Raw genomic sequence first — 16,748 nt, forward strand, 5'->3', positions numbered from 1 at the left:
TAAAATACATATCAGAGGAGACCAAAAACACCCCACTGTCACTCTTATATTTTGTCAAGACTGCCTCAATCAGATATAATGCTCCTCATAATATGAAACATTGGTTGAGAGCAGTTTGAAAATTAAGATAGATGATAGATATAGAGAGATGATAGAAAGGAAGAAAGAATGAAAGAACGAAAGGAAGGAAGGAAGGAAGAAAGAAAAAGAAAGAAAGAAAGAAAGAAAGAAAGAAAAAGAAGAAAGAAAGAGGAATAGATAGATATCCTCTATTCCAAAGGGTTTACAATCTACTTAGGAAAGTAGATCACATCTTGAAAGGTAAATAATAGTAATACTAGGTGACCTAGCCTGAGTGTCCAGTGAGTGACCAAGGTAGAAAATAATATGGGCTAGGCTAATCCATTGAAATCTGAAGTGGCTAAGGGGCGGAATTTAAACTGAACATTTTTATCGGAGTAGTATTTGGAAGAGAATATAGGAAGGAAACTTAGAAGCAGAAATTTCCCTGCTATAATTAGGAGTGTTGCACAATAAAAATAAAATATTTAAGTTCTAATTATAGGAATGGATAATGCCCCTTTTAGGAAAGCTGTGAAAAAATGTATAGAAGCCATATAAACATTTCTTCTGCATAGATTGAAGATTATGTTAAAGAAACAGCTCTCTACCTGGACTTGGTAGATCTTCAGTCCTCCAACTTTTACCATAAGCTACTAACTTTTTTTTATTTTTCTTTGTATTTCTGCTTTTTAGTTTGCCTACTCTTGCTAAAAGAGCAATACTAGACATTAACTAAATATCCTTGCCCTCTATCCATTTCCTTTTGTAGATTTCTACTTATCGTTTTATTATTTTTCCAATGGTCTGTGTTGAGCCTGCCTTTAAGAGAGAGATATTTTCCTCTTTCAAAACAAAATGTTATCTTACCCTTCAAAATCAGAAAGGCCACCTGCCCTATTTATTTTGTTAAACTTCTATTTTCTGCCATTTTCCAGTTGTTTTTTGCTGCTGATTATAAATACTGGCATACTTTGGAGCGTTTGGAAAGAGCTCTGTTGTCTCATCATGTAACCTTTAATTATGAAATTTTGGGTTCCTGGAAAGCATTAACGAACACTCTCTTTTCTTAGGTTCTCCATATAGAGACAAAATCACCATAGCAATTCTTCAGCTGCAAGAGGAAGGCAAGCTGCACATGATGAAGGAGAAGTGGTGGAGGGGCAATGGGTGTCCAGAGGAGGAGAGCAAAGAGGCCAGTGCCCTGGGGGTTCAAAATATTGGTGGCATCTTCATTGTTCTTGCAGCCGGCTTGGTGCTCTCAGTTTTTGTGGCAGTGGGAGAGTTTTTGTACAAATCCAAAAAAAACGCTCAATTGGAAAAGGTAAATGTCACTTTTTTACAACTTAACACAATCTTTGTTATAATAAAACGAACTTTTTTATCTTTCCAACCAAGGGAAATACTTAGAACTGTGTTAATGGTCTTCTGCCACTCATTATATAACAAAGGTTCATAGAACTCAGGATCACCTTCGTAATTTTTAATTTAAATGTAATATTTTTAATTGAAGCCAACTTCAGGACAAGTAACTATTTTTCGTCTTACTGAAGTCTGAAAATGGAGAAACTTCTGCTGCTCGAAGTTCACTGTGGTTAGTTTATTAGGGGAATATAATTAATGAAGGAAGCAAAACTCATTAACTGTAATATGAAGAAAAAATTTCTTGCAGTTAAAAAGTGCTTTAAGATACGATACTCATTAACAGTTTCAAGTTAGAGAGTAAATGAAATATTTATTTGAAAATTTTTGGTCCAATAATTTCTAATTTGGAAAAATCTTAATGTGCATTGTGGAAATTTTAATTAATTTTCTACATTAATGAATATGTGAGAATATTGTGGTTTCTTCTTTGCCACTTAATGTTATTCTTAATGCATCCTTTATTGCCTTGCACCTGAGTCTTTAGAAGAATATATATAAATCTCAAAAATATTGAGACTATTGCGATTTTCTTAGTATTTTAATATATTTAGTCTTTTGTATAAATGTCTTTATATTCTGTTCTCAAAAAAGGCTGTGATCCTGGTTCAGATTATATATTTCTAGTGCTATAATTCCCTTAGTTCTATAAACATAAAGATGAATATTTATAGATAAATCTTTCAGATGATACATGCTATTTTTTAATATAACTTTATGACTCTGGAAGTAAAATGCTGCTTTAGCATTTTTAAGCCTTCTGGAACTTTACTTAGTCTTTTAGTATTTAAATATCTCTTTTGTTTTTAATTAAAAAACATTTTTTAGATCTTAAATTTTAGACCCTGCATCAGAGTGAGATTATATTCTGTTAAATAATTGAAAGGTTTATGAACTTTTATTGGTAAATATCAGGAGTAGAAATATATATTCCTTCATCTTTAATAATTTATGATATAATTAATTATCCTTTCTGAAATCAAGGATACAACATTCTTACATTTTACTTGACTACAGGACTTAATTCCTAGAAATAATGTTTTTATAAATGACTATTTTGATAGCCCCATTCTGTCTACAAGTAAAATAACCAATTCAAAGGTTTGAAAAATTTGGACAGTTATGTGATTTATTTTCCCACAATATTCAGGATGGCTATATCTACTGACTTGCTAAATCAAATATCTTTTCCACTGGTGCAACTGAAAGTTAAGTCTAAGTACACTTTTTTTTTTTTTTTTTTTTGCGGTATGTGGGCCTCTCACTGTTGTGGCCTCTCCCGTTGCGGAGCACAGGCTCCGGACGCACAGGCTCAACGGCCATGGCTCACGGGCCCAGCCGCTCCGCGGCATGTGGGATCTTCCCAGACCGGGGCACGAACCCGTGTCCCCTGCATCAGCAGGCGGACTCTCAACCACTGCACCACCAGGGAAGCCCTAAGTACACTTTTTATGTTATGACTCTTATTACAATGTCAAAATGAGTTTTGGAATCAAATGCAAAGAACTAATCAGAGATGAAAATTAGTAACCCTTCAATTTTTATTTTTACTATAATTTATCAATAAGTGTGATATTTGATTAGTTAATGCTTAAAATGAGTCCAAAAATAATAGAAGAAATTTAGATTGTCTAGTTAGAACCTCAAATCATCCATATGTAGTGGTTTTCCTTCACTTACAGCTCAGTATTAAAATAAAGCACATACATTAATCTCTTGACAGCATGCAGTAGTCTGTCGCCCTTTTCTCTCTGTATCCTGTTCATATGATTTACCTGGGCCATGTCTCTACGTACAATTATTTTATAAGCATTCTGTTTTTTTTTTTAAAGGACATGGGAATTTACTTTTGTAAAATCACCTTTACTTTTATTATAAATAACTAGCTTAGCTGAATTTTTCACATATCGACCAGCTCTCAATTTCTATGGACTTCTATGACCTCCTAAAACATTAGAAAAAGGAAGTCAGTGTACCTTTTGGTGCTGAAACAGATAAACTATTATATTGGAAAGAAACAACTGTGTTGATATGACATGAGCGTTCTTAGTTACATTCGCCGTTGTTGTCACACTGTCTCCACAAATCTTCATAATGAAATTCAGATTCTCTAGCTAAGCAGAGGAGGCACTTCAGGATCTGTCTCTGTCCACCACTGTAGTTTTATCTTCTGCTTCTCCCTAGTTTGCACCTGTACTCTAACCACACTAAATTACTTTCAATTTTCCAAGGTCAGCCAGCTTTTTAAATCCTCCTCCCATTTGACCTGAGCAAACTTTGTCCATTTTTCTACCTGGCAAACTCCCACTCGTCATCTTAGATTACGCATTCAAGACGAGGCATCAACTTGCCAAGAAAGCTTTACCTAATCAATAGGTATGATGAATCTGGGTACAGGGCACGCTATTTCCACAAGGTGGTGTTAGGTTTTTATTTTCTATTCCAGTGAAAAAAATATGACCTGACCTGTATATGTCATTTTTGTTAGACTTAGCTGATTTCACAAACTATCATCATTCCAAAAACATTTGCTCCCCCTTTGAGAAAGTTGGGAATGTGTCTTGTCCATTTCAAACAATATCCATCCTTTTCTCTGGAAGCATTTGCACATCTCCATGGTCCCTTAGCACACTATTTTATTCATATTTGTTGATTTCTTTTTTAATTTAATTTCTTTTTAATTATTTTTATTTTTAAAAAATTTTTATTGGAGTATAGTTGATTTGCAATGTTGTATTAGTTTCAGGTGTACGGCAAAGTGAATCAGTTATACATATACACATGTCCACTCTTTTTTAGATCTTTTCCCATATAGGCCATCACAGAGTACTGAGTAGAGTTCCCTGTGCTATACAGTAGGTCCTTATTAGTTATCCATTTTATATATAGTAGTGTGTATATGTCAATCCTAGTCTCCCAATTTATCCCTCCCCCCCCCTTACCCCTGGTAACCGTAAGTTTGTGTTCTACATCAGTAACTCTATTTCTGTTTTATAGATAAGTTCATTTGTGTGTGGGTGCCTCTCTCCCTATTAGACTCTTACTTCCTTTAAGAAAGTAATTTTGATTTCTATTGCCAAGGTCTCAGACAGTGTCTGTTGGCATAAGATCTTTCTTACCTTCTTTATTCCTTTCACCCTTGTCCCCTCCCTCCCTCTTTCCCTTTCTTTCTTTCTTTCCTTCCTTCTTCTTTCTTCCTTCCTTCCTTTTCTTTTTTTTCTTTCTTTCCTCCTTCCTTCCTTCCTTTCTTTTTCTTTCTTTCTTTTTCTTTCTTTCATTCTTTCCTTCTTTCTTCTTTCCCTTCCTCCCTCCTTCCTTCCTTTTCTCTTTTTCTCTCTCTCTCTTTCTATTAAATAATGAAGTTGATTCCAGTAACTTATTTAGAAAAGTCTATAATAAAGAATAAAAAAGAACTATTTTTCCATACAATTCAAAAGAACTATGTTTATAAAGTAAATAATAATGAGTTTATTAGAAGTGATCCATTTTATTTACGGTGATAAATTAGGTTCTTGGGCTCAATTCTCTTTCATTTTTCCTGAGAAAAAGATTTTATTTTGTTGGGCTATATGGTTTGTTTAATACCTTACTTAATTTATTAAAATTAGCTGTGAAATATTCCTAGATTTTCTTATAACATCTGCATGAAAACATACAGAAATTCATAGTTTATACTTATAATTGTGTCTTTAACTGAAATTTTTAAAATTTTAAAAACAAAGTAAACATTTCAAAAATTATTCATTTACTCAACAATTATTTATTGAGAACCAAACATGAAATGAATTGCATTTACGTATTGGAGGAAAGCAGGATATATTATTCACGACTCCAGCCCCAAAATACTTTATCATCTCTTTTCCCTTCTCTTTCTCCATTTCTTTTTTCTTTCTTTAATTTATAATAGTCTAGTATTTTGTAAAAGAGCAAATTAAATTTTCTATCTTTATCTGAATAGGCAGGCAGATAAAATATACACACAGTCTAGTTGAAAATGAGGTTTTTGTTTAAAATTTATGAATAACTAATATATTACCATGTCAAGTCTTACCTCCAATGATGATGGTGATGATAAAATTAGTGGTAATTATTATTATTTAAATATGAAAATAAAATGTCTCTTATAGCACATATTTTGTAAGATATTAATGGAACAAATAGGTCTTAATGACTATAATGTTGTTATATTTCCAAGTTTTTTGATAACTAAGAGTAGTATAAGAATGTAATATTTTTAAATGAGGGTAGGTTAAAACTGAAAACAGAAGATAATGCTGAAATATGTAGACCTTATAAAAATCCCAAAATTTTAAATTGCATTCCTTTCCAATAACCACAAGATGGTGTATTACAATTTTTAAAATACTTAATGGTTTTAATTTTGATGCAAATATTAATGCATCAAGGATATATTGCTTTTCATTTATTCAGACTTGTAAACTAAATAGATATTTATTTTTTGATGGTTTTCACAGTATAACCTGACCATTTTGGAAAGATACTCAAAATGTTTTTCTTTTCTGAATGTATCTGAAAAAATATCTAACCAACATGTAGATTTTCTAATTGATTTTCTTTTTGCCTTAACTTTTCCCTGATTTTAATAATATTACTAATTAAGGTTTATTCAGTAAGCAATCCAAGAAACTTCTGTACATCTTAGGCAATTAGAGCATTTCAGGTTACATGGATTTGTTTGAAATGTCCTGTGTTCACCTTGTAAATCTTACTTATAACTGGAAAAAAGCTGCTTAATATACAGAATTTTATTTTCTCTGGTAATATGTCATCTTTATGATTATACATTGGTTTTGTAAGCATGAGTTATAAATGATTGTAATAATTTTAATTTTTATAAAAATATTTTATGACATAATTATGGTTTATTAATTTTTTGGAATTATTCATCATTTCTTACATATTTGAATGTCTTATTTTAAAACGTATAAATAATTCTTCCCTCTTGATTTCCAACAAAAGTAGCAATATAATTTACATAGTTGGAACTTTTGTTTTTATCTGATATGTATATAGAAATATTTTCTTTTCCATGTAATTGAAAATGGATTTGCCTGTACAAATTGTTTCTTATTGAACATCAGGTTTGAACATGAATCTTTGAGTTTCTTGATATGAAAAACTTAATGACAAAATATCCCTTTCTTATTACTTAAGTATAAACAAAATGTAGTAAATATGCCTGAGAAATAAAAATATAAAAATTATTGCTCAGATATTGAATTTCTAAACTATGTGTCCTGTCTTGGATACATATTTTTTGTTCTAACGTCCCTCTAAGATGATTGAAGTACATTTTAAGAACTACTTAGTATGGTTGTTTTTCAGGATATAGTCCATTGTAGTCTACATAGTTGTTTGCATTATAGAACACTGGTAAACCTTATCAAAGATAATCGCTAAATAATACAATAATTTCCCATCACTGAAAACTAAAAAAAAAATTTGAGGACACATGGAATATTCTTCAGTGTATAGTTGAATAACAAATGTAAAAGGCAGTTGTAACTCACAGTAGAAGAACAAATAAATGAAACAATGCAACCTGAGGAATAAGAAGATAATCAGAGTGGCTTAGTTTAAACCTGCAAGACTTCACTCTGTATGACAGACTCTAGGTCCATCCACCTCACTACAAATAACTCAATTTCGTTTCTTTTTATGGCTGAGAAATATGTGCCACATCCTCCTTATCCATTCATCTGTCGATGGACACATGTATATGGAATCTAAAAAAAAAAAATGGTTCTGATGAACCTAGGAGCAGGACAGGAATAAAGACGCAGACGTAGAGAATGGACTTGAGGACATGGGGAGGGGGAAGGGTAAGCTGGGACGAAGTGAGAGAGTGACATGGACACATATACACTACCAAATGTAATATAGATAGCTAGTGGGAAGCAGCCACATAGCACAGGGAAATCAGCTCGGTGCTTTGTGACCACCTGGAGGGATAAGGAGGGTGGGAGGGAGACACAAGAGGGAGGAGATATGGGGATATATGTATATGTATAGCTGATTCATTTTGTTATAAAGCAGAAACTAACACACCATTGGAAAGCAATTATACTCCAATAAAGATGTTAAAAAAAAAACCCTGCAAGACTAGAGATTCTGGGTGAAAGATTATTCACAAGGAAAACACTTTTCAAAGCTGGCTGAATCTGTATTTCATGAATCAGAAGAATGAAAAGAAGTTGTTCACAGATCCTTATGCAGAAATTGCTTCCAGAATGCTGAAGAATTAGTTCTAACAGGAGTAATGCTTTGTAAAAGAAATCATTTGTTGGATAAGATATAGGAATGCAAACATTGTCATAAATCATCAGTAAAGATTTTATTCCAGTATTTACATTTTCCAAATAATGCCTATTTACAAACCACAGTATATTTGTGTTTTTCATATATGGGATTTTTATTTACTATATGGAATTTTAATTTAATGTACAGAATTTTAACTGCATTTAGCTGTTCAGAAGTTAAAGTTCTGAGTACTTTTTTTTTTTAACATCTTTATTGGAGTATAATTGCCTTACAATGGTGTGCTAGCCTCTGCTCTACAACAAAGTGAATCAGCCATACATACACATATGCTGCCACATCTCCTCCCTCCCGTGTCTCCCCCCTCCCCCCCGCCCCATCCCACCCCTCCAGGTGGTCACAAAGCACCGAGCTGATCTCCCTGTGCCACGCGGCTGCCTCCCACCAGCCATCCACTCTATGCTTGGTAGTGCATATATGTCCATGCCACTCTCTCACTCCGTCACAGCCCACCCCTCCCCCTCCCCATATCCCCTAGTCCATTCTCTAGTAGGTCTGTGTCTTTATCCCCGTCTTGCCCCTAGGTTCTTCATGACCTTTTTTTTTTTTCTTAGATTCCATATATATGTGTTAGCATACGGTATTTGATTTTCTGACTTACTTCACTCTGTATGACAGGCTCTCTAGGTCCATCCACCTCACTACAAATAACTCAATTTCGTTTCTTTTTATGGCTGAGTAATATTCCATTGTTTATATGTGCCACATCTTCTTTATCCATTCATCTGTTGCTTAGGTTGCTTCCATGTCCTGGCTATTGTAAATAGAGCTGCAATGAATATTTTGGTTCATGCTGAGTACATTTTTAATATAATAAAATTTAGCTATGAAGCATGCTGATATTTAGAAGTTAAAAGTTGCAAATAAACTTTGGACAAATAGTGCATTTTGTATTGTTTTTATGTTACTGCCTTTCTCTGAGAGCAGAGTATCTCTCAATTTCCACTAATAACCTACATAGGGACTAGCTGGATGGGTCTTAAAAATGATTTTACATATAAATATAAAATCATACTTCAAAATGAGATGCTAATCTTCATTTTACTCACTAAAAAGTTGCAAGTAGTTGCAAATCAGCAAAAGGATTTTTAAGTCATTCATTTATGATAACTCATCCTCTTTTTATGCCCATAAATAATGTTTTAAAATAAGATTGTAGCTGATTTTCATAATTGGCTTTAGAATTTTTAAAGTGTAATATCTCATTTGAGTACGAAGTTACTCTGAGAACTATGCAAAGATTATTATCCATATTGTGCAGATGAGGATAAGTATCTCAAGGGTCAAGTGTGTTTCCCAACGTCAAAGATGCCTAGACGAACTCTATTTACACTGTATCACACTACACAAAGTGGAGGTAGAATATTTAACTATTTTTCTTGACAGTTTTTCTCTCTGATGTTGTGTTGACAAAATGTGTGCAGTAGGAGTTTGAATTAGATAGACAGATTATGGGCTTTGATCATGAGCCCTGTATAGTCATTTCATTTTCCTGGACATTAAGCATGAGTTTTGAAATAAAAAAGACTTGGGATCATTCGTCAATTATGTTCAACCTTGGATAAAATTACTTAACTTTTTCTATAAATCTTTTAAAATAAATAAATGAATGGGTTACAAATACACCATAAATGAAAATGTGTTTGAAATTAATATAGTTTATATACATAGTTTTTGCATGTGTCTGGCATATAATAAGCAGCTGTTGTTATAATATAATTATTATTTTTATTTCTAAAGCTGTTATATTTTAACTGCTGTACCTTAAAGGAAAGAGAGGTCTCTGGAATTAAGCATTAGTTATTTGGATGTTATATACTTTGTTGAAAAATTGTTATTATTATGATTGCTAGCAAGAATATGATGATTAACACTGCTTTTTCTTAAAATTGATTTTACAGCTGTATCAACTAAAGTGGTGTTGAAGCTTGTCAGACCTTATATATTGATATTTCTGGCTCAAGTAGGGAAAGTGTGAAAATGTGTAATGATGCCCCGTTTTTCTCTGTCTCATTGTATTTGCAAAATGCAATATAATGATATTCAGTAACTGTTTCTGTAAGAGTTAAGGTTTCTGAGAATATTTTAATCTTTGGTTATGTTTATCATTGTAAAATAATACAGGCTAAAGAGTAGGATGCTTTGTCATTTTATCTATTGAGAAAAAATAATTTAGCCCCATAATTTTTTTCTGACTGATTTATTATTTAGTGTTCAAAAAATTACCATTTATTAAGAGGAGAGTCCAGGTAGAAGCCTCAGCTGAAATTCAAATCACTGTTAATGAGGCAGGCTAATACAATAACACACTTACAGAATGGAAGTCAAGAGAATAGTGTTCCTCTTTTAGCTCGGTTACCAGTTATATGCATACCTGTCTGACTGCACAGCTTATCTAAATAATATAATTTTTTTTTTAAAGAGAGCTGCTCTAAAACTGAAAGTCAAGATCAAAGTTGCTATATAAATATATTTTTGACATAAGTGTCTTAACTAGTCATTTTTCATCTCTCATTGCTTCACTGTTACATTCATATAGCCTTAGGTAAATTCATACTTCTGATGTATAGCATTAGGTATTTGATATTTTTAAAAGACTGCCTATTAAAGAGTACAAATCAAAAGGAACGGGCCATGTTAAATGACATTTATCTTCCTCATTCAATGCACCAACATTTATATAAAATATTGCATATTACATCCAATATACTTTTTATTTCCTTTTAGTTATTATTTAGTTAATTTAATTATTATCTAATGTGGAATAATTTTCTGCAGGGATTAATTACAGTGACTGTTTGGACTTGTCTCTACCACATGTGATCTGGAATTCTTGGTCAAATGGCCTACAGCATCAGAAATTAATTAGAAAATGTCTGAGAATGAACGAGGTATCCGTAATCAGTTAAATAATTTAAATGACAAACAAAACAAAACAGTTTGGTTGATATACGCTAGTATATATTAGGACATTGCACCACAAAATCGGTTAGAAGCAGCTTAAAGATGTTTTAATAGGGCTTCAAATAGAAACTGTATGCAAAAATGGTTGGAAATTATTCTGAATGAATATTGGAATATCATTTAGTTAATTTTATACCATCAAAGAATAGGACAGCAACATGTATAAAATAGTTTCCTCCTTAAAATATATATACTAAATAGAGACCTGATAGTAGCATGTAATATTTATGATTATTTCTCTTTCAATTGATAAATGACTACATATTCAACATGAAAGTGATGAGCTTCAAAGTTAAAAAAATTAAACTGGTTATTTTTCATCAGTGGCTGTTTTTTTAAAAAAAGACATTGCTAAATATAAAGGTTTTAACTTAAAAATGAAATTTAAATATATCAGTGTTCAATGTGGAGCATGTTTACAACTAGATTTCTAGTATTAAAAAAATTTATGTACTTCTCAAAGTGCTGTCACATCATGTTATCATATAAACATATCTATAAATTAGAAAGTTAAGCTATTAAGAATAAATTATTCTATTACACCAAGAATGATATTCTTGAGAACATTTATCTGCAGACTATTTATGTGTTGTCTTATACTTGAAATTAAAAAAGAAAATAGCTTGTTTAAAAGGCAATGTATATATAGCCAAATTCATATTTTTAAGGTTTCCAGACCTTCATTGTTTCAATTAGAGATGTGTAAATACAGGTTGCCTCATTAAATATAGTGAATTTTATAATGAGTTTAATAATTTAAATGCAATTATACATGCTAACAGCTCAAAGATTTAAATTTTCATTTTCAGGAATCTTCTATTTGGTTAGTGCCACCCTACCATCCAGACACTGTTTAGTAAACTTTTGAAACTTACTAAAAGAGGTTTTTAATAATGGTTAGTATCTTTGCACCTTTCTTTTTTCTTTTTGTAGTCTGTTATATTGTGCAGAAACATTTTTGTTGTTGTTTTCACCCTAAGAAACTTTATATAATGACACAATTCATGTGTTTCTATCTCTAAGAAGTAATCTAAAAAGCATGGTAGTTTTCTTTCTCTCCCTTCCTCCCTTCCTTCCTTCCTCTCTCTCCCTCTCTCTCTTTTATTCTTTCTTCTTCCCCTTCTCCCTCATCCTCATCTTCTTTCTTCTTCATTATAACCCAGGAAATTTCCTGTCAAGCGCATTTGGGTTTTTCAAAACCTTATTTCATAGTTCAGTAAAAAAGACGTTTTAAAAATTCTGATCATGATATGAAGTAGGAAAGATAATTTGTCTCTGTCAAATGACAACAAGTTAGAACTTTAAAAATCAGACGTAGTAATTTTTTGGCAACATACAACACAGGGAAACAACTATATTTCACAATCATCTCTACAGTTTCAACTTTAGATTTTTACATAGATCAAGATATGGAATTTACATTCTAAAGCTTTAAAAAGAGAAAAGAATATGTATTTGCCCTAATGCCACAAGTGAACTGTACTTTATAGTATCATTAATTTTTAAAATTTGTCATGTTGATTCCAAACTCTTGCTCAAATCTAAAGGTTTTCATAGTTTTGTGAAGGATCAGAAATATTATACAAGTGAGAAAAGAACCTGTTGTCTTATGGTGACTATATTAGAACCTAAGATAAAACTATTTTTTAGGTAAACTTACATTGATAGATCAAAAAAGAACTTGCAAAATTCAGCTTATTCAGAGAAAAAATTAACAAAAGTGATAAATGACATTATATAATCAAGGCTACTGATTGCTTAAAGGTTTCTTGATTAAAATTTTCACTTTCTAATGGCTTTGTAAAATAGAGAGCCTAAAATAGTAATGGTGGGGTTACATGTTTATAATTTTCATAGCTTCTAAATTTGTAAATATAATTTACTTAAGATAACTTTAAATTATAAAAGATAAAAGTATTGTGATCTTTGGGGCAGGGATTTTACCTATGTTTTATGTTAATCAGCATTATAAAATTTACATTACATAAAATTGATTAAAAGAGTTTAAATGTCTTTATTTGTAGTCTGAAGTTAAGTATAAGATATTAATAGTTTACTTTTTAACTTACTGGAAATAAAATTGAGTCATTTCATAGCTGAATGGGTATGTATATTTATACGATTTTTTTCCTAAGAAAATCAGTTGTTTAGATCACTGTCTTACTATGGACAAAACAATATTTCTATCACTTTTTTAAATTAGTATAATCAAAATGTCTAAAACTTCAGGTTGCCAAAGACAGTGTTATAAATTATTTAACATTTAGAAAATTTACTTGTTTTAAATGAAGGCTTATTTCAAACAATTCAGCATTAGCCACATCCTATAACATTTTAAAGTGTCGATGGCATCAAATTCTGACCTTGTTACATTATCTAATCAATTCTTCTGTTAAATGTTTCAACAGAGAACCAAGACTAAGTTACCTCAAGACTATGTATTCCTCCCTCTTTTGGAGTCAGATTTTTCCATTTCTACAGTGTTGTCATCATCACCATCTTCATCATCATTATCATCATGTTCTTAATAAGTACATCTAATAGTAGGTATTAAGCAACAAGAAACACTGTGTCCCTATACTGGCTGTCAGGTGTCATATAGATCCTTTAATAGAAATAGAATTCATGAATTTCGGAACTGTATTATTTAACACATAATAAATAACGCATAGAAATAACTCCATAGTTAATGGGGAATTCATGTGTAGCACATAATCATCTCCCATTACAAGTACTAATAAATTAATATTTTTACTAATTTAATGTTATTAAACAAAGTTTTATCTGATTAATTAGATCACTTGTACACAACGCATTTTACTAAGCTTCTGAAAAAAAACTTTTTTAAGCTTTTTTTAAGCAACTGAATTAGAAACGTTAAAAAACAATTAAAATGTTAGGGTCATGTATGGCTATTGTTAATTCAGTCAACATTTAAAGAACATGTGTGTACAAGTCAGTGCCATGAGCGCTTAATCTCTGCTCTTTACAATTCAGTGAGAGGGATGCATACACCTAGAGGCCAGACAGAGAAACAGGATAATGAATGAAAAATACTGAATTGAGTGAAAATAATGAGCCTGCTCAATTGGAAAGTGATTCCTGAATAAGTTAAAATTTGAGTCATGTCCGGAGGTAAGGGATAAAGCTGGATTGATGTGAAAGATGAAGGAACTCTGCTAGGTAACAGAGCAAGGAGAAGCAAAGTAGAAAAAACTTAGAGGTCCAAAGAGAAGGGTGTGTTTAGAGAAAAAAGGAAAAGGTTGGGGGGAGAGATGAGGTAGATCTGACTCAGAAAGGTCATGATAGAAAAAAGAGGAGAATTGGATTTCACCTGTTTCTTGGACAAAAAAATACTATTAATAACCGGTGTTTAAAACAGTAGATTATCTGATAATTGCGAGCTTTTTGAGAATGGCCTAGACATAGAGTTGGGAAGATCACTAAGGAAACTGTTCAGGAATCCATAAAAGAAAAATGAGAATATAGCCAGGAATGTACAAGAAGTTATTAGGGCAGGGTCAAAATCACAAAATTTGGTATCAGAATATCTTGCTGGAGGTGTAGGTGTGAGCTGCAGAAAGTGACTTATCCTTTCTCTGAATCCATTTTCTCTGTTGTACAGATGCCCACCTTAATTCAGTATTAGTTTGTGTCACAGAGGTGATGTATACAAAGTATATTTTTTAAATATAAGGCACATATATGGTATTAAATATTTTTTATCCTGTATTATTTTGGAATTAGCCTAAGCTGATAAACAGCAAAGAAGTAATACCAAAAGCAAAAAAATAAGTCTTCACATGTATATTTAATTAGGTTTATTTCATTATGTTTCCATATCACTTTTTGGAATTTTGTAGATTTTTCATACTTGTCCACATTTTTAGTTGTTGTCCACATTTTTAGTTCCTGCACAGAAGAGTCTAAGTCTTAGACCATCTGAATGTCAACAACAATGTGAAACTGGTTCATGAGTCTGATTTATATGTGCCTAACACACGTATCTCAATTAGCTGTGGAGGGAGACTAACAAATTTTTGTTTCACGTTTTGACTCTGTAATAGGAATTTGAGGAGCGTGTAATAATGAGCCCCAGATATACAGAATTTCTGGCAAATCTATTGCCAATAAAACAGGAATTTAGAAAAAAATTACGTATAGGGTCATTTTTTTTCTTCATGGAATAAATTATTTATCAGCTCTCAGTTATCAAGCTGATGGTGACAAAGAAGTTAATATGTGTGCATGGATTTTTAATGTGATACAATGTCATTTCATGATTAGCTCATATGTGTTTGTAATCATCATCGATAGTTTTACAGGCAGAATCACAAAACAATACAATGAATAGCAGAAATTATTCTCCATATTTTATGTCTAAATGTGTGAGTACTATTTTTGTTCTGTTATGAAATGCACGATGCAGAATCCACGTTTAAAGAAAATTTTCATATTTCATGTTGTGATCTAAAAACCAGTTCATTTTCTTCTAATTTTTTAAAATAGCAAAAATGGATTTCTGGTAACCGATTTGTGTATATGTGCTTATATTTAAATTTTAAGGTCGATTTATATCTTATAATGTTAATTTTATATCTGAAAATCTTATTCAACATATATGTAATGTATGCATTTCTAGTTGGCAGTTCACTTCTCTATCAGGTGGAGATTTTCTTTAAACTTGTCCACTTTGATAATATATTTTAATTATCATGATTTGTATGTTAAAATTGTAATAATTTGTTATAATTTTTATAATGGAGTTTTTCAAAACTTCAAGGCTGCTATGTTGACAAGTCTTTGAGAACAATTTTAATATTGTTTCAGGACCGTTGCCATTGATCTGTTTTGTAATATTTCGTTTTCTGTGTTATTCTGTAGAGGTCCTTCTGTAGTGCCATGGTAGAGGAACTGAGGATGTCCCTGAAGTGCCAGCGTCGGTTAAAACACAAGCCACAGGCCCCAGTTATTGTGAAAACAGAAGAAGTTATCAACATGCACACATTTAACGACAGAAGGTTGCCAGGTAAAGAAACCATGGCATAAAGCTGGGAGGCCAAACACCCAAGCACAAACTGTCGTCTGTTTTTCCAAACAATTTAGCGAGAATGTTTCCTGTGGAAATATGCAACCTGTGCAAAATAAAATGAGTTACCTCATGCCGCTGTGTCTATGAACTAGAGACTCTGTGATCTAAGCAGTTGCAATGATCAGACTTGAGTTACAGGCATCATGGAGAACCAAGTTACACGGGGTTAAACTGTTTATCATGGGTTCCTCCCTTCTTCTGAGTGAATGTTACATACTCATTTGTGGCTGGTTTCAAATGCAGTTCAGTAAGAAATTACAGGTTCCTTTTGAGGCCCAACTGTTGCCAGGAGATGGAGCATAATTGCCCCAAGGGTAACGAGGTAAAAAAAAATCATTAAGAATAAAAATACTTGGAATCAGCAAAAACTGTAGTGTTGCAAGAAACAATACAGTCTTCTGAACATCCAGATAAGAGGGTAGTGATGTTACTAGCCCCCAACTACTCAGTATAATGATCATCTGAATTGACAATACGTGCTTATAAGATGTGATAAAAATGTAATGCAAAACAAATCTGACTTTCATGGCAAGTGGAATATGAAGCAGATCTTCATCAGTGTTTTTCTTTCTTTTTCTTTCTTTTTGTTTTTTCAACAGTCTGTGTCACTGATTGAGATAGAAATGTCAATTACCAAGGAAATAATGTTTTCTCTTATATTCACCATGGAAGGAGATTTAACATGTAACTCTATCAAATCCCTACCTATTCCCCAGACACCCTTTCCCCACTCCCACACCAAGAAAAAAGCAACAGTTGGTTCAGAGATTCTGAGTCAAAAAGGATGATGTTTTGCAATCTTTGTCTTAAATTGTAAAAGAGGGCTGAGTGTTGATAGTTCTGTGGAAGACTGAAACTTTCATTCTAACAT

At 32.1% G+C, this 16,748-nt stretch overlaps 1 protein-coding gene across 3 annotated transcripts in view; it reads left to right on the forward strand.

The window, feature by feature from the left end:
• GRIK2 (glutamate ionotropic receptor kainate type subunit 2) overlaps nucleotides 1-15,834 on the forward strand; it is a gene marked incomplete at both ends in the record, with an annotated part of 630,446 nt that extends 614,612 nt beyond the window's left edge. The window contains 2 exons of one of the 3 annotated variants that reach the window (XM_079716371.1): nucleotides 1,134-1,384; nucleotides 15,670-15,834. In XM_079716371.1, the coding sequence (XP_079572497.1) occupies nucleotides 1,134-1,384; nucleotides 15,670-15,834 (416 nt within the window). Of the gene's footprint in view, nucleotides 1-1,133; nucleotides 1,385-11,594; nucleotides 11,643-13,193; nucleotides 13,314-15,669 lie in introns of those variants that run through there. The other 2 variants (XM_079716372.1, XM_079716373.1) reach the window with 2 other exon arrangements.
• Between the last annotated feature and the right edge of the window lie 914 nt (nucleotides 15,835-16,748).

Source organism: Hyperoodon ampullatus (assembly GCF_949752795.1).
Source record: "Hyperoodon ampullatus genome assembly, chromosome: 12".
Lineage (NCBI taxonomy): Eukaryota > Metazoa > Chordata > Mammalia > Artiodactyla > Ziphiidae > Hyperoodon > Hyperoodon ampullatus.